We start from the raw sequence: 17977 nt of genomic DNA, 5'->3' as shown, positions 1-17977 counted from the left end.
AAAAAATAGCACTTGTATTTCCACATGCTTTTTTTACACACATATGCACAAATTTGTTAATCCACATTGTCTATGTTCCACAGAGCTCAGAGAGAAATATCTCCCTATATCAGTGTGACCTTTACAACTTCTCCAGGTTAGTAAACTATTTTTTAAATTCCCTTTTAAAGATATTAAATTACTTGCAGAGGTGGCTAAATATTTACTTGTACAATAACCTCTGGGTGGAGGTATGAAGTCCCTAAGGCAACTGTTGCCATAAGCCATGAACTATGGTCCACCTTTTATTGTTGCACTTCATACATTCCACTTATGTACTTTTTTTATTTATTTTTTACACATTGCACTTTGTAAACCTAATGTTTGCAATTACTTGTTGTTTCTATTGTCTTTGCTGTTGTCGTATGTACACTACGTTTCTTCCATTATTACTATTTCTTTTTCATTGTTGCACCTAAAAATCTTTCCACAGACATATAAACAGATTTTAGTTTAACAAATTTAACAGTTTTCTTTTTCATATCACAGTTCCATTGAGGGTCAGTTTGGGGCTATTTGGGACAGAGGATCTCTAGTAGCCATCAACCCAAGAGACAGAGAGAAGTAAGATGAGATTGAACCCTCTATTCAGATTTGATATTCTTTTTTAGAACTCAAAATCGCTGAGGAGTTTTATTTTAAAATATAATGTTAATCATTTTGAAAAACACCTAATCACTCTTAAAACTATTTTATGTACACAATTTCATGAAATTAACATCAGGTTATTTATTAGATATAGCAAAGTTTGGTTACATTCTAGAATCAAACCATACATATGCTTCATGTTGTCTTACTACATTCTTTGTCACAATACCACAGGTATGCTGCTCTCGTCCTTTCTCTCATGGCCAAAGACTGCAGATACCTTTTGGACACTTTGTTATACAATCCTGAATTATATAACGGTAACTGCCCTTGTGTCTAAAATGCCAGGCAATGTATAACAAGTCCTACACACCTGGTGCTAAAACAAAAGAACTTATTCATTTATTTAACAGTTTAAAATGTTTGCATATGGTCAGTGGGAAAATGAAATATATTTGTGCTTGTAATTGTCTTTCAGGTCCTCCATTTTTGGTGCCCGATGAGCAAGTAAACAGCCTGTTTGGTAAGTGTTGTTAAGAGCATTCATGGCGGAGTGTGTTTTGTACTATCATAAATCAATAAATCAACCACAAAATATGAACAGCACAATGGTACTGTAGAAAGTGATACCTGGATACATGTTAGACTATGGAGGCTTAGATTCATTTGTGGCTTTTAATTATGCATTTCTCTCCTCAGGGAACAGCTGTGATGTAGAACTGCTGCTGTCGCTGGACGCCCTGACAGATAGACAGCGGGACTGGGGGCTGGACTTCCTGACTGAAAACGTACACCTCATCACTCCAAAGAGCATTTAAAAACTAACTTGCAAGTTTACAGATCTTAGAAAAGCAGATCTTGGGCATTTTATTGCAAAGCCATCTCATAGGCATTTTGAGGGGATATTAAAGTGCATGGAAATAAAATATGAACAGTTTTAAACTTATGACTTTGCATTAGGCCTCTTAGAACTGTAGTTTTGAATGACAAATAAAACGTATTTTGTTACAAGATGTCCATGCCTTATTGAAACCAGCGTGGGAGCTGTGGTGTATCACTGACACATTTTAACAATTTAAAGTATGCATTTCTTTCATAAATGAATGTAACAATTTTTAAATAAAACGGATTGAGAGTGGAAAAGAATGTACAACAGATACACAGAAAACAGGATGGAAATCAATATTCAGACATCAAAGCAGGATGCAAAATACTGCTAGGATTCCCATGGGTTGACCTTGAGTCCGTTTTTTTTTGTTTTTTTTTTTAACATATAGGCCTACAGTTTAAATGGCCTTAATTTTAATGGCCATACAGTTCTCACTAAGTTTCAAGGTATTAAGATAAATACTAAAAGTAACATTAATTGAATACACTTGGCGTGTTTTTAGTTTTTTTAGTTTGTGAATATCCTGGTATGGATATGGTGTATTTTCTACGAAAAAAAAATCAAATGCAGCTTAATAATGTATGAGATATCAGTCTTTTAATTCATCACCCCTTCTCCAAACCGTACAGGTTTATTTCAAAAGTGGAATATGTATGTATTTGAAGAAAGTTGTCAGTCTCAAATAGTTCATTGTAGATGCAGTCCCACAACAGATGAACTAAAGGTTCACTTACAAAAAGCACGTAAAGTCCAGTTTCGACAAAAACGTTTTATATTAACCCTTCATGAACTGTTCTAAAACTACAGTAACATGAATCCTAGTTTCGCATGTAGCCTAGGCCTGCTACTGCGGAGTCCATGATATTATCCTAGCAGTAATTTGAGACCAGGGTGTAACGTTAGGGCTGCAAACTGTTAAAAGAACTGTCAATGACAATTACACATACGTATAGAGCGTATGGAAAGCCATTGTATCTATCCTGTTTTACCGCTAGCATTTCTGAGACAAACGTAATTTGTACTTTTTTGGAGAGGAAAATCTTTTTAAGCAACTCTCGTAAAATTAGCCAAAGTTATAAGATTACGTCAGCGGGGCAGCTTCTTCCAATTGGCTGTTGCTTGGATATAGTGCCTAAACACTAGCAAACGGCGAGGAGGAAGGCGAACGCGCTAACCTTGCAGAAAGTTTTGTTCATAAAAATGCCGAAATATCCCGAGGAGCCGAGAAACGTAAGTTGCCACAATTGATACCGACGAACTTCAAAAGGCTTGAGGTTTTGTGACCAAAACGAAACTTTCCGTAAAGTTGTTTAACTTATGCGTTAACTGTATCCTGTTAGCTAACCTACCGGTGTTTGTGCTGCAATTTAACTGTTTGACCATTTGACATGTCTAAATGCAGTAAGTTGATAGTCAATGTTAAGCTACAATTACCCTAAACTTACTCATTTAAATGTCTGGCCGATAAGAACACCGTTACCTTTCAGGTGAGTGTAACGTCACCGCCAGCTCGAGGTCACTGGGTGTGGAGTGATGAAACTCGAACTGTGGAGTTTGTCAGGTGAGCCAGCTGACCCTAATTGCACCTTCTAGTCTCACGAGACTAGGGCAGACCGGGGATGGTTCTAATGAGTGGCTGGTCAATTTTAAACCTTCAATAGCCGTTTGGCTGGTGGATGGAAAAGTTCATTTTTAACCCTGGTTGTAACACTTTTGTGTCTCTAACTCCCTGTCTTTTTTGTTAGAGCTCTCAAATGTACCCTTAATTGTCTACTACGAATATGAATGTTTCCATAATATCCAACGTTTGATTGCATAATTTACTAACTGAATTGTAATACAAGTAGTTCTACTGTTACAAGTTACCCCACTACCGGGGTAAGTTGTAACAATAGGAAAAAAAAAAGAAATGCGATGAGACCACACCACAACTTCTAGACAATTAGATTGCAAACCTTACAAAAGAGACTCCTCTCTTATCTAATACAAGACGTGTATAGAGATGTATAAAATAAGATAAGATGTGTACAACTTCAAAAGTAGCAGGAAGACTAATCAAAATATAGACTCGGTCAAAAAAAAACTTTCAGGCTTGAAAATCAGTGTTGCACACTTGTTCACAGCTATGAATTTTACGTGCATGGTCAGGAAGTGGTCATACATCACTCTAAAGTCTTTGTGGTGAAAGTGGTGTTAAAACCATCTCTTTGTTACAATCAACCCTGATCTCCCCATATAGTAAACATCTTCCCTCTCTTGCAGTTCTAGTCCAACAGAGGAGGGTGTTTTGAGGAAAACGAGGCAAACCAATGTACATTTCAACAATCTTCAACAGCGAGCAGAATGGTAGGCCTGGGTCAACAAGCAGCTATCAGTCTTTAAATATGCATGTGCTCACATTATTCAACTGTGTTTATGATTATTCAATGGACAGAAGTTACAAAGCACTGTAATCACCAATCTTTTTTTGTAATTACACACAATGTTTTGCTCCTCGCATTCACAGACTAACCTGCACATGTTCATCACTGCTGATTCCTCAGGTTGGCTGAGATCTTCACACTGAACAGTAGAGGGCGACAACGCATTAGAAAGAGCCTGAGCCCTGCACATTTGAATGCTTATAGGGCCTCAGTGATGAAGAAGCGAGGGGACCGCATCAGCATTGATGATGTTAAACGCAAGTGTCGATGAACTCAAAACAATAATACTGCATGACCCCCAAAAAGTGTCCCCCAACAAGATTGAGGTTTTTGGACAACCAAAATATAATAAAACAATTTCCTAATGATTGTTTTGTCAAAATTAAAATCGATCCATGAATGATCAATCTTAATATCATATCATGGGCGGCTGTGGCTCAGTGGTAGAGCGGTTGCCTGCCAATTGGAAGGTTGGGGGTTCAATCCCTAGCCCTGCAGTCCCATGTCGAAGTGTCCTTGGGCAAGACACTGAACCCCGAGTTGCCCCCAATGCTGCGCATCGGAGTGCGAATGTGTGTGAGTGTTTCTCTGATGAACAGGTGGCACATTGTACGGCAGCCTTGGCCACAGTGTATGAATGTGTGTGAATGGTGAATGGTTCCTGTAGGTGTTAAAGCGCTTTGAGTAGTCGTTAAGACTAGAAAAGCGCTATATAAATACAGCACATTTAGATCTTAATTTTGCTCTTCTGAAATGGTGATAGCATTTTGCCAAATAATGAGATATTTTTATACCCACTGAGTGCTAGATGACCCTGTTCTGACAAAACTCTCTGTGTTGTAGAGGTTGCAGTCAGTTTGCTACAGGAGAATTACTCACTTCCCATTCCATTCTGCTTCTTGGCTGTATTGAAGTAAGACCAACAAAGACATGGCTTTATACATGCACACAGTTTACATTGTTGTGCATTGTACAACAAAATAATCCATACATACATGCAAATTGATTGTCTGTGTCCAGGAGTAAAGCGCTTGATGAAGTCCTGACTACCCTTCTCCTTTACCTGTCTTGTTTCTTTGAACACAAGTGTCTGGAGAATACACCTAAGTCTTTAATGGCGTAAGTACGGTATAAATGTTGTCTACTATTGTATATTTCCATTATAATGTTGTGTTATTTGTTATCACAGCTACACCTTTCTCTTTCTAACCAACCTGCCAGTGTAGACATCATCACAGAGCACAATATAATGCCAGAGGCTTTGGCCAAAAAGGAAATGGCACAAAAGAAGCTGGCTGTCTGCTACTTCAGCCTAATCATGGACCTGGAGATGCAACAGCATCAACACACATCCTTTCACAAGTGAGTATTAGTTCAGATTCAGAACAGACTGATAAAATCTAATTCCTTCTGCAATATTTTCCCTCCGTCGTATATTTACCAGGATGGGGATTTAATTTATGCTGGAAATAACAAACATGGGCATGATTTAGTTTTTCTTGGGTTTCGGGTGGCACCAAAATCATGGTTGCAGCCCTTGGTGTAGTCCTGCTCTGCGCCTTGCTATTCCATGCTACACCCTGCTACGCCCTGCAGTGCCCAGCTCCACCATGACGTACTACAACAACTATTTCTAGTCATAGTTCCATTATCTTTATTGTGACTATTATTGCCCCAGTTCATCACACCCCCAACCGGCATCGTCAGACTCCGCCTACCAAGAGCCTGGGTCTGTCCGAGGTTTCTTCCTAAAAGTTACACTAAATTCTCGCTCTTGGGGGAATTACTGGATTTGTTGGGTCGTAAATTATAGTGTGTTCTAGATCGCTCTATCTGTAAAGTGTCTTGAGATAACTCTTGTTATGAATTGCAACTATAAATAAAATTGATTTTAATTGAATTCAATTGAATTTATAGATTAGGTCCATTCTGTGAATTCAGGGAAATCTTATGATATGAATGATTTGAAGTGTTGTGATCATCTAAATGGGATAAAGGCACAAAAGCCATCACCAAAACTCTGCTGTCATTCTAACCCAAAGTAAGATCTGCGAGGAACTATCTCATACTCTCGCTCTCTGTTTTGCAAAGTTGTATGAACTTTCCTATTAGCAAGAAAGGAGAAACATCTGATATTCACCTACTAAGCCATTATACTGTACGTCACATCAGCAGCCTGAGTCAGACAAATAAAGTAGTTATCTTCGAAAGTAACAGCCTCTTTAGTACCACATTTCTGCTTTGTGCTTTCCAAGAGTGTTCTTATCTTATCGTGTTTTCTTATCTTGATAAAGTTGAGGGACAGTATAATAAAGATGCCTTAATCTTAGATACTCATGGTTGTACAATGACTGGTATTATGTACTACTCAGGTACTATGCACCTTTTGAAGTAAATTGAACTGCTAACAAGATATCACGCTGGGTTCTTTCATTAGTTTTGGACTAATTGCTTCATTATTGTTTAATATGGTTTTAATATGACTTGCAATTCTTTTTATTCTTTTGTTTCGTGATTTTCTGACTCAGTGTCAGCAAGTGTGGGCATGCTTTTTTGTACACTGGTTGTGCAGTTGTATCTCAGATCTGACTTTAAAGTGTTGTTCTTTGATCTCAGTTTTTTCTTGAAAATGTTTTGCTCTCAAAAATTTTACGCACTGTTTAAATACAGCTATCTGCTCAAAGTATAGTCATACAGCAAACAGATTAGTGACCAAATTGTTAGACCCAGTGCTAAAATGATCATGTCACCCTTGAATAGAAGTCAACTAATCACAGTTTGCCTCGACATACCCAGCTCTTACTGAATGTGTTTTTACAGGGGCTGGATGTCGCCAAACAACACAGAATGGCTGCTACATGCGGTAGGTGCCATTTGAATCCTATATTGTGCTACAAATACTAATCACCTTAGTACAGTTAACAATCCCTTCAATGTGATACATTTGACTCGTAACTGACCTGACATGTCTTTCCTTGCTAAACCAGCAGATTGAAACATATGAAACTGTATTGCCTCATCTGCACACAAAAAATGAAGCCTTCTGCGAGTCAGAGTGAAGGCCAGTTCACCATCTGTGAATACAGACGGCAGCGAGCAGAACAGAACAACATTGAGTGCTAGTTATGCCTGGTGGCCTTAATGAATTAGTTAGTGAGAGGAGATGTTGACTCAACACAGGTGCTTTGCTTTGACAGGCTCTCCCCAGTATTTAGCCAGGTGGGTGGACAGGGAGAGAAATGTCACGCTAACAGCAGCAGTTTATTGCCTGCTCTGTATGTGACCTTTGGATATAAAAAGCTGTTGTGACCTTTTTAAAAACACAGAAGATTAAATGGCCATAAGAAAGACAGCAATTTGAATACTCAATTAATGAATGCTTGAACAAAATGGATGAATGTCTTAACTATTGAATTAAGGAAATAATTGATTTGACTATAAATAACCCCAAGTGACACCATTTTCTTCTCCTTTTCCCCCCCTCATCCTCTGTTTCTAGTGCTTGTACAGCTTCTTCTGTTATGTGGCGTGGGTGACGTTTGGCAGGAAAGACCTGAGGGACATCCAAGAGGAAGTGGGGCGTCTTTTGTACTCTGACACCTTCAACACGGCAGTGAGGGTCAGGACTGATGGCGACTCAGGCATGAACTTCACTACCGTTAATGGTTCAGTGAAGACGGGAGAAGCTGACTCCAAGGTGACGGGATGTAATGGCACATTCAAGCATAGGTACGTTAAAGTGAAGTAAAGGTTGGGTTGATACCCTCACTAACACTGTACATGTAATTTAAGGGTAGACTTAACTATTTAGGTTTATACAGTAAATCTGTGAACTTATACTAGACTTTATTTATGCCCAATTCTCCCCCTACAGGGCCAGTTAGAGAGGGTAAGCTACAATATAGTATAATGGCCTTTTGGGTCAAAGTTTCAGTAGTGGTCAATCTTTGAAGGCAGAAACATCTCATCAACTTTTGTGAGTACTTGCTGTCCATCTCCTTTACTGTCATTAAAAACTAAAATCAGTGACAAACTCAAGAATAGATGTCTGGCCTTCTGCAGTTCTGCCTTGAACTCCTGCACATTTACAGATCACAGTTCATGTTTGTTGAAATCTCACCAAGCATTTGGCCAACATAAAACACTGCTTTCTGTGATTATGTTACACTGCCATACTATGCTATACAGTATATGCTATGCTAGCAGTTTTTTTTAGCTGCTAAATGTTACACTGTGTTCATCAGCTAGTTGTTAACTTTGGCATCTGGTGCCGGACAGGTTGCACACAGTGGTTAAACAGCTAACTAATATTATCTATGGCCTAACCATAAATATCTTTAACCAGTCTGACCCTAATTCCACATTTTATGGAGTAAATAACAGCTCCACCAGTAAAGATGTCTGTGTTTGATGGATGTCACGTCAGACCTATAACTGGAATATGATGATTGATGTAGACAGATTCATACCTTTTTTTCGATAAGAGTTACTGTTCGACAACTTTTTTTATGTTGCTTTGCTGTGTCTGACAGAAGATTGGCAGTTGTGTAAGCTGTTAGAGGCCCAGTGCTCTTTCCTGCTGTCAGGTTGAGACCAAACAATCAAAAGCTGGGCTCAAAGCCTGCTCTCCTCCAGGGTGGATATACACTACACAACATGATTTGGAGTAGATTCATCACTGCTTCCAGTCTTGTAGACATTACAAAGATGATAAAAAAACAATGCACTATATATTTTTGTCTTTGTTCTGAAATAACACCTGGATATTAAGAATCTGGCTACCATAGCAGCTTTCCTGATTAATTAGTTCTGGATATTTAAGTTTCCACCCTGAGTACTATAGGTATGTATGACACAATGGAATATGTTGTATCCTTTTCAAAATGCGTATTCAGCTGTTGCCTGTGTGTGAATGGACTACTGTAAAGACAGAGTATTATAAGACTTTTAGACTCCACTACTATACTATTAGGTTTAATTAACAGTTTAAAAAATATACAGTGAAAGTTCTTAAGTTTGTTCTCCTATTTTATACTACCAATTGAGTAAGAGAAACGTATTAGAGAGACATTCTTACACACTCAAGCATGAATTGTACACAGTCTTGCATTAACACATTTGCCTTCTGTTTACGTCAATATATCTTTTCTGCATTTGCATGTTTCCCTAGGGTGTTTTAATATACGATAAATTCCCAAAAACATTTTGGCCCTGCTGCGTGATCTGACTTTTCCCCTAGAATGTCCCAGAGGCGTCCAGCCCTAAGCAGTATACTTAATCAGCGATCCCCACTGATGGTATCTCTGCTGCCCTCGCCCAAAGAACGGTCACCCCATCTGTTCCTCAGCAGCCGGGCCGGGAGGCCGAGCACGCTGCAGGCCGAGCACTGTGACACCAAGGCCCTGACGGAGGCGCTCAACCAGCAGCTGGCCAGTGTCAGGTGGTGTAAAACATCATAGAATATGTCACATATAACACTCAAGAGAGTGGGATTTGTTTTGATTGAGGGTATGATGTATCTGTTTCACGACTGCCAACAGGTACTTCTATGTGTACGATGATGTCAGACAAACAGTTAAGGGCATAAAGTGACATGTGACGGCTAGGGGCCCAGCAAAATTATTAAAAAAAAGGAGGAGGGACACACAACAAAAACACAACAGCAAGAACGATGTCTGCAGCTCACAAACAAGACACACAGAAACAGACATAGACAGACACACAAACAAACACGAGGCATTGACAGGGAGACCGGCACAAGACAAAAGGGACCAAACACAAGTCTACAGCATGGATTTCAAAGATTCAGCAATGCTGAGCCAAGTGTCCAAAGTCTTTCCTGGTACTCCATTTATGTGAGCCGTTGAGAGCTCCATATACTGTATATGACATCCAAAAAGGAAAGGGTCCAAGTACGAAAGAGTCCAAGTAAGAATAGACAAGTCATGAGGTGGTTTCCAGCGGGTGGCGAGCATTCTCTCTGTAAGTCCAGCAAAAACAGCACATTGTTGAGCTTTACAGAGCCGGAGGGCTGACGGACCATTCAGAATCAAAACATCGACAGTAACAGATACAGTATCATTAATCAGGGCAGATATTTTGGATGCAATATTGTTCCAGAACTGACCAACAAGAGAGCAATCTCAGATCATGTGAAGATATGTACAGTACCTTAAGCTTTTAGTGGGGCAGAAAGTGCATAAAGGACTGCTAATTATTTTCATGTGATGCATTTTCACAGGGGAGAGATATGTCCTATGAATTAAATTGTAGTGAATCTGCTGATGATCTGGATTGCGTGATACTTCTGGAATGTTAGACCATACATCATGCCAGTCAAGATCAATACTCAGTCCTGGGCAATCAGATCCTCACCCAGATCCTCAGGTCCACCAATTCCTAAGAAATCTATATTTATGGTCAGAACTTGATTGCTGGAAGGGGATGCCTATGGTTTTATTACATAATGTATGTGGGGAGTTGATGAGAGCCATCAGAATCTGCCATACTATCTCAGCATGTCTGTGTACATTAAAAACCAAAACCATATGCTCCATAGAGCTGCAGGGTTATTTACATTGGGTCAGGTACTGCAGTGACCCTTGCTGCCTTAGATTGATTTATTTGATTCTGTGTTCATGAAGAAATGTAGTGAAGCTTAAAAGATTTTTTTGAATGTTACTAATAATTAGTTTAAAAGACATTTAGCTGTAATGAGCTGTTTTTTTTTTTTTTACTTTGATAAGAAACCTTTCAGTTTTTTTCCATTTTAATAAGTAGCATGAAACCGAACACTATTGTGATTATGTGCAGTAACATTGACATTCCATGACTGTACTATCCGTTTTTCCCAAGGGTCATATTGTGTTAAAGAACGCTCTGCTGGTTTTAACCAAATAATCTCAGTGTTCATATGGAATGGGATTCTTTATTAGCATCTAAGCAGATATTTAATCTACTGCAAGAGTTGAATGATTTATAGACTAATACTTTTCACATAATTATGTATATGTTGTGTTTATTTCATGTGTGTTTTTGTGCTAAGATAGCACAGAAAAAATGACTTGGGTTTTCTTTCTCTCTTTCATCAGCTTTGGGATTCTTGGCAAGCCATTGAGACAGTTCAGCCCCGGTACCCTGATTCCCTATGGTGAACAGAAAAATAAGAAGGATGAGGATGATGACCATGAACCAGGAAGTGTCGTACATACCAACACTGAGGATAGTCGTGGCATCCACGTTCGAGGTAGCAGGTCATCCTTAATGGGACCCAAGTCGACAGGCCTTGACAGATAGGGCAGCCCCACCCACATTAACACTAGAAACTCTGCAGCTACTGTTGAGGCAGTGACCTCAGATACTGAATGATGTGTATGTGTGAAAGTGGCAGAATGTTTTATAGGCGTGCATTTTCATTGGCATAATACAGGCATTGCATGTGTATGGCCTTCCAATCTCATTCCTCAGCACAGCCCACAGGGTCAAAAACAGAGAGAAAGATAGGAGCTGAGTTTTCATTCTACCTTGCACATGTGTGCCTCATTTTCAGAAGCACCTCCTTGGGCAGTCATCACACACACACACACACACACACACACACACACACACACACACACACACACACACACACAAACAATATTTTCTTCTGAATTTAAATCAGTTTCTTATTTGTTAGCTGGTGATGCTGTTTAATAAAATATAATGAAATCCATAACAACTTTGATTGTCTGCACTTCCTATAGAGTCTGAAAAACATTCGTTTCTCATATGAAAATGAAGGAAGTCCAGCAAATTGCATACATAGCTCATGTTGGGTATAATATGTATTTGGGAAATGAAATTATATAGTATTCAAAAAGTTTTTTTGTCATCCCGATCAGTGTTCACCTTTTTATATTTCGATTATTGAAGGCCTCCTTTAAGACCATCATTCTCTGTCCTTGTGCTGCACCACAACAGGCTGACAATAACATCTAACACACACACACACGCACCATTCTCCGGCCAGGCTTGTAAGCAGTAGGGGCTTTGCCTTCGCCCTAATTGTCTGTATAATCCGGGACACCAGGAGAAGAGTTAAGCCCTCTGAGGAGGCCTCGGAATCTTCTGCATGAGGGTGGGGGAAGGGTCACAAGATATATTCTAAATTAGTTTTAAAAATGTAGAATATTCCTGGTTTAAATTTACATTTAGTTTTACTGTTGTTTGTTTCTATTGAGATAATTGAGGATGAACACTTTGATGAGGACAAAGAAAATTGTTCAGATCATATGGGACGTTTTACTTTCTCCCCTCTTGTCTTCATCCCCTGATGGCTACTTTCACTTTTCCTCACACAGTAGTTAACAGGGGATTTTCACTGGACTGACTGAATAATCAAAGAGCAGGGAGCAGCTCGGAAGCAGAGACAATATCTGTTTTAATATAAATTACTGCAAAAGGCAAAAGAATCCGGTGACAAAATTAATACCACTCATAAGTCTTTTTGGTGTATATGTAGCTGCGACCGATTAGCTTAGTTAGACTGAAAACAGCTATCCTGGCTCCGTCCAAAGGTAACAAATCAGCATACCAGCACTTCAAAAAATCAATTATTATCACATTATATCTTATTTTACAAAAAGTGTAAAAATGACAATTTGCAGTTTTACATGGGCCTTTGTGCCAGACTTGTTGGCCAGAACCACTTCCCAAGGAACCAGCGGGGCAATTACTGGTCAGGACTAAGAAAAGGTCCCGCACATAATCCCTCATATACAAATATAACGTGTGTAGTGAGCTTCAAAACTGCTGCTAGCAGGTGGATTTTATTATCTTTGGACAGAGCCAGGCTAGCTGATTCCCCATGTTTTCAGTCTTAATGCTAAGCTAATCACTACATAATCAAACAGCTACATATTTACCGAACAAATGTGAGAATGGCATCTATCTTGTTATCTAACTCTCGGCAGGACGTTTCCAGACTGTTGAAACATTACTTTGAACTATATAGAGTTACCCATTAGATACCTCAGTATTTAAAATTGTGTGTCTTCTAGTTGGATTGTGTCCCATCATCAGTGGTGTAAAGAGTTATCTCTCGAAAAAATGAAATGTACTCATCCCTTCCTCGGTAAATACAGCAGGATTGAATTCCTGTAAACTCTCAAAATATTAAATGCTGGGTTTCAAAACATTACAGAGAAGTAACAAAATCTGACGATGTAATTATCCATTGATTGCACTCCCTCTTTGGTGTGAAAATCACAATTTAACAACGGATCATTTAAACTGAATCAATTTAAAGTGCCATTTAAAAAATTAATTTGGATTTTAAACTAAAAGTGAATACCAGCCAAATGTCTACATAAAAGCTGCACCATCTTGATTAATTGCATACATAATATTCTTGTTAATCAGCCAGAATCATTCATGTTGCCTCAAAAATTCCTGAATGTTTTTCTGTTTCCAGAAGTGGCACTAATTAGTCAAGCTTTCTGATTTGGCTGTGACTCACACACCTCTTTCCATCTGAGTGTTAAAGGTTAATGAGTTAAACCATGTCAAGTATATAATATCATGTGGTGGAACTCAGCAGTTCGGTTTGTGTTTTCAAATATTATGTACACTTGTGTCTAGCACCAAGGCAAGTATATTCTCATTCCAGCCAAATTACTATAGATACATGTACAAATTTGGGGATAGCACCACCAATTCACACATACGTCTCGACTACAGTCTGTGTTACACACATTTATACTGTAGGTCTATGAACATTCTCTATGTGTGCATTGTATATCTGCAGAACTGACTTGCATTATGGGTAGCTAAGTGCCTAAGGAATTTAGTTTGGCAGTACATGTGATCAGGGGAGTTGTAGGGTTTAATGTGCACAAAGAGCAGACTGTTATTGGGTGGGATTAGTGGTTTTCAAAAGGTTTTGGGAAAATGCTGCTTCCGCTGGAATGAATGGATTGTAGTGATCTACAAATTTCTCAGTGGGGTGGAAGATTGTGCTAGCAAGCTTGTCATTAGTAGACCATTTGAAGGCTGTCATGTGGAGAAAAAAATACACCTTTTTTAAATGAATTGATTAATTACAAAATTACCTTTCAAATCATGCATTAGGTGCACAAATGACTAGTGAAATCAGGCATTAGGTGCACAAATGACTAGTGAAATCATGCATTAGGTGCACAAATGACTGTGAAGCGATGGATATGTGTTCATGCTTACAGCCCTTTTTTAAATAAAGATTTTGCACACAGCTTTATGAAGAAAACAGGGGACCTTTAAGAGAGAGGGACATTTAACGTCTGACTAATCGGTTTCCTTTGAGCTGCTACAACCTGTAACAGAGGAAAATGTGAGGTAGGAGTTTTTAGCTTTCTAACAGTTGTACAGATTTAGATTACTTTTTTGTCCATTATATTTGCATAAAATATAAAATTATCTTTGGCACACAGACACACATACACAAACACACAATACTCAACAACAATACACAACAATTGTGCATCTTAAAATACTAAAGTCACCAAGTGGCATGCAACCTCCTCGTATGTAAATCCACCAAAACCTCACAGAAATGCAGATTTTAACAATAAATAAATGTGTTGAAATTTGACAAGAAAAACAAATACATTTAAGTAAGAATGCGGGTAATCAACCCTCTTTTTCAAGCAAAATGTATTAAATTATGTAAATTATGCGGGGAGTTATTCATTTATACCAGCAGGGGGAGACTTTGCCCATAAATGGTTGAACTCAGTTGGACTGGGGGGGGGCGTCCTGGTCATAAACTAAACTAATGTAGCTATATCAGTGTTCAACTCCATCACTTTTGTGTAGTGTGTGTCTAACAGGATGACGTGTGTCTTTTTATTCATACATACAGACTGGTGCATTGATTTCATGACATGCTTAAATACAGCAGCAATGGGCGACTAATCAGATGTGTTCGTAAGTAGCTGCATAATTGACCTGAGACTTGATTGGAATTCAGTGGCTGAGGGGAATCCTCATGAGAGTGCAATAAATGATCGTTATCTAGATGTGGAGATAAATTAGTCTGTTCCCTCCAGCGGAAAAAATACAAAAAATTGATAGTCATTTCAATTACTTATGGCAGGTAAATACAAAACACAATTGGTTTGTTGTGGCTGTCGTGTAATTCCTTTGTGGCTACTTTGTCGCAAGTTCTCCCTCGGTCTCGCGGTGACATGGCCGAAAAGAGCGCACGCACTCACCAGAGCGTCAGTCGTGCTCGTGCATAAAGCTTTATCGGTGGTTGTTTCAAGTGAGCGCTGAGGGGGAGAGGAGAACGAGCTAGGTGTCTCGTGCGGATTTTCACTGACACAAAGCGCACGGAGGACTTTGCAATTAAACTGTGTTGATTAGTACGTATATTGTTGTCAGATTTACTCAGAAAAGAAAGAGAGAGAAAAAAGAAGTGCCTGGAGAGAGCGGGGGGGGGGGGGGGGGGGGGGAGGAATAACCAAAACGCAACACGTATCCGGTGGGATCTCACTCCTGAGAGAAGCGGCAGGAGTTGGAGCGAAGGGTGCAAGGAAAGCGAAAGGGAAAAAAAAGAAGAAAAAGAAGGAGAAGAGGGGAAAGATTTGACATTTCACCCGTAATAACGCGTTTGAATAAATTAAGAGGAATAATGAGAAACGTTTGGATAATTTTGACCCTCGGGCTGACCGTCTTCCTCTCCGGGGAAAGGGTAAGTTTCTGGAAAGCAAACTTAAAACGGGGTAATAGCTGTGGGGGAGAACGGCAACTTGGGTCCGCGGACGGACCACTCGCTGCTGCTTTTTGCACTTTGTTTGCGAAAACCCTCGGAGCATTTGTTGACTTTCATGTGTGTTTTCCTCTTAACGTTGTACAAAACATACGTTTTATATGATGGAATAAACGACGTGGTGTTCATACGGTGCAGAGAAGTGGGGACTGTTTATCCATTGAATCGGTGTGCCTGAGAACCAAGCAGACAGACCCATTGCTGCCACTTTGCACAAGACTCAGCCCATAAGAATTTTCTTTAAATCATTTAAAATACTTAAATATGCATGACGAGCTCAAGTGGAGACAATAAAGGTCAATGTGCTTCTCAGTGCTTGCCTGTAGGTGTTCAGCTGCAGGTTTTTTTTCGTAACATGGAGCAATACTTTAAAGGGATCGACATCTATGTGGATCAAGTTTATTCAACGAGCTTTTATCTGTTGCTTATACATCTCTTTCAAAGCTATGAATTCATTGCATAACCACTAAATACATGTTTAGAGGGACGCTTTGAAAATATCACATGGTCGGGGAAGGTTATAGACTAGCTCACTGTATATGCCTTTAGAAATGAAGGATATGATCAACACACTGACTTTTAGGGAACACAGAGAGCCTCTATATGAGCATTCTAGCTGTATTGCAGTGATTACGTTTTTGATTCATAAGACAGCTGTGGACAGATCCCTATACTCACCAAAATGGATTCATTACTGAGTAGTAAATGTCGTTATTATTGTTATTGGACATCCAAATAAACTGTTCGTTTCTTTTTCCTTTTGGTGGCAAGGATTGAATGGTTGGGACAGGTGTTTGGTGTTTTTTGCCCTCAACGTCTCCTTCCAGGCAGTTAAGGGTTAAGGTTAGGGTTAGCTGTCTTGAAGGCGCCGTTGGAGGCAAAAAAAAAAATTTGAGCAATATCCTAACTTGTATTCTCAATGTAGCCTATCTTTCCCCCTTTGTATTGTCAGCCTAGTTTTAAACCCACACTTTGCTGCTGTTTCCTTGATCCAGTTTCAGGTACAAGGCAGTGCCTAACTGAGTGTTTGTGCATCATCCTGCAAATCGGCCGGGCTGTTGGACCGACAGATTTTGGCACTTTCATGTGCGGCCTCTGTCATTATTGTCCCCTCCTGTTGTTTCTCTGTAGGTTGTGACTTGTCGCTTGGCGCAGTGCCTCCTCCTCTGTTGGAGCAGCTGATTAGCTGATTCAGACTCTGTTGTTTTAATGACTCATTGTTTTGCACTAGGTCACCCTAAGAGTACTTTTTTCTTCTTATCATCATCATGTACAGTATATCATTTTTATACAATGGTCCAATGTACACAAAGTGCCCATGAAATGGGAAATAAATTAGTATAATAGGCCAGTGCTTGTACTACAGTGTCCACAACAATTGAAAGTCTCGCCAGGGGAACACTTTTTGCAATGCTACATTAGACTGCAATGCAATTATAAAGACTGGTATTTTCCCGGCCAAATAGAGTATAATATCCCAATCACCAAATCCACCAATATGAGATAACCCATAAGAAGAATATAGCAGGATTGAAATTAGGGCTGAATGATATTGTGTTTTAGCCTCGACATTGCGATGTGCGCAATGTCACATCGCAGGACATTGCGAAGTTGACGCTAATCCTTTTTTTGCTGCTTGATAGAAAAGTAAACTTTCACCGTTTTCCTTTTACATGATTATTCCCTTCCGACCTTTCCCCTTTAAGACAGGTAGCCATGTTGGAAACGTGTGAATGTGATGTTAGTCCGACGGGGTTTATTGTTATAGGAAGTGAGGCTCTATGTGTGTAGAAGAGTACCATAGGCAGCAGCTGCCACTGACACAGTGATGCGCATAGTTTTCGATTTGCAGTCAGTAAAGCTACAGTAGTCAGTGTTTTATGTTCGCTGCAAATCCGAACTAAATCACCTGATTAATGCAACATAATCACAACGTCTCCTGGCCATTTTCCCCCGCAGAAAGCTGTTACCAGCCAGGCTAAAGATTACATAGTTAGCGTAAAGAAACAAGGGGTCCGTCCGTCCAAACTAACGTTACGGTTTGGAGCTGCGACACTGGAAACGACTACAGAAGTCTGTGTCTGATTTAAAGTCATTTACACTGATTTAATTGTTGTTGGAGACAGAGATTTTGTTTCTAGTGCTTGTGACATGCAGTTCTGATCAATTTATCAAACTAACGAGCTGGCCCCGCTAGTCAACCCCAACCTGAAATTTAGAGGAAGCAACATGCAGTCATTGTCATACACTTTA

At 39.4% G+C, this 17977-nt stretch overlaps 4 protein-coding genes across 7 annotated transcripts in view; 3 read left to right on the top strand and 1 right to left on the bottom strand.

The window, feature by feature from the left end:
* The window catches only part of LOC116701188 (probable thiopurine S-methyltransferase), a 3880-nt gene extending 2240 nt beyond the window's left edge, over positions 1-1640 (top strand). For all 4 annotated transcript variants that reach the window (XM_032534761.1, XM_032534762.1, XM_032534760.1 and 1 more), the window contains exons 5-9: positions 84-136; positions 529-603; positions 862-947; positions 1106-1150; positions 1327-1640. In XM_032534761.1, the coding sequence (XP_032390652.1) occupies positions 84-136; positions 529-603; positions 862-947; positions 1106-1150; positions 1327-1445 (378 nt within the window). In that variant the 3' untranslated portion in view covers positions 1446-1640. The remainder of the gene's footprint in view (positions 1-83; positions 137-528; positions 604-861; positions 948-1105; positions 1151-1326) is intronic.
* ext1c (exostoses (multiple) 1c) overlaps positions 1-3094 on the bottom strand; it is an 81528-nt gene extending 78434 nt beyond the window's left edge. The window contains exon 1 of the mRNA XM_032534754.1: positions 2997-3094. The gene's annotated coding sequence lies outside the window, so the exon portion shown is untranslated. The remainder of the gene's footprint in view (positions 1-2996) is intronic.
* Positions 2517-11927, top strand: ppp1r36 (protein phosphatase 1 regulatory subunit 36). Its single transcript, XM_032534758.1, has 11 exons — positions 2517-2746; positions 3004-3077; positions 3779-3862; positions 4060-4196; positions 4783-4852; positions 4960-5058; positions 5161-5301; positions 6760-6802; positions 7439-7668; positions 9179-9379; positions 11031-11927. The coding sequence occupies exons 1-11, from the start codon at positions 2717-2719 to the stop codon at positions 11233-11235; spliced, it is 1314 nt and encodes a 437-aa protein (XP_032390649.1). The 5' UTR covers positions 2517-2716; the 3' UTR covers positions 11236-11927.
* A 3262-nt stretch (positions 11928-15189) lies between these two features.
* The window catches only part of sdc2 (syndecan 2), a 43520-nt gene continuing 40732 nt past the window's right edge, over positions 15190-17977 (top strand). Inside the window, exon 1 of the mRNA XM_032534763.1 lies at positions 15190-15646. Within this exon, the coding sequence (XP_032390654.1) occupies positions 15587-15646 (60 nt within the window). The 5' untranslated portion in view covers positions 15190-15586. The remainder of the gene's footprint in view (positions 15647-17977) is intronic.

The sequence above is a fragment of the Etheostoma spectabile genome, chromosome 14 (genome assembly GCF_008692095.1).
Source record: "Etheostoma spectabile isolate EspeVRDwgs_2016 chromosome 14, UIUC_Espe_1.0, whole genome shotgun sequence".
NCBI lineage: Eukaryota > Metazoa > Chordata > Actinopteri > Perciformes > Percidae > Etheostoma > Etheostoma spectabile.
This window is presented reverse-complemented; position numbering and strand designations above follow the sequence as displayed.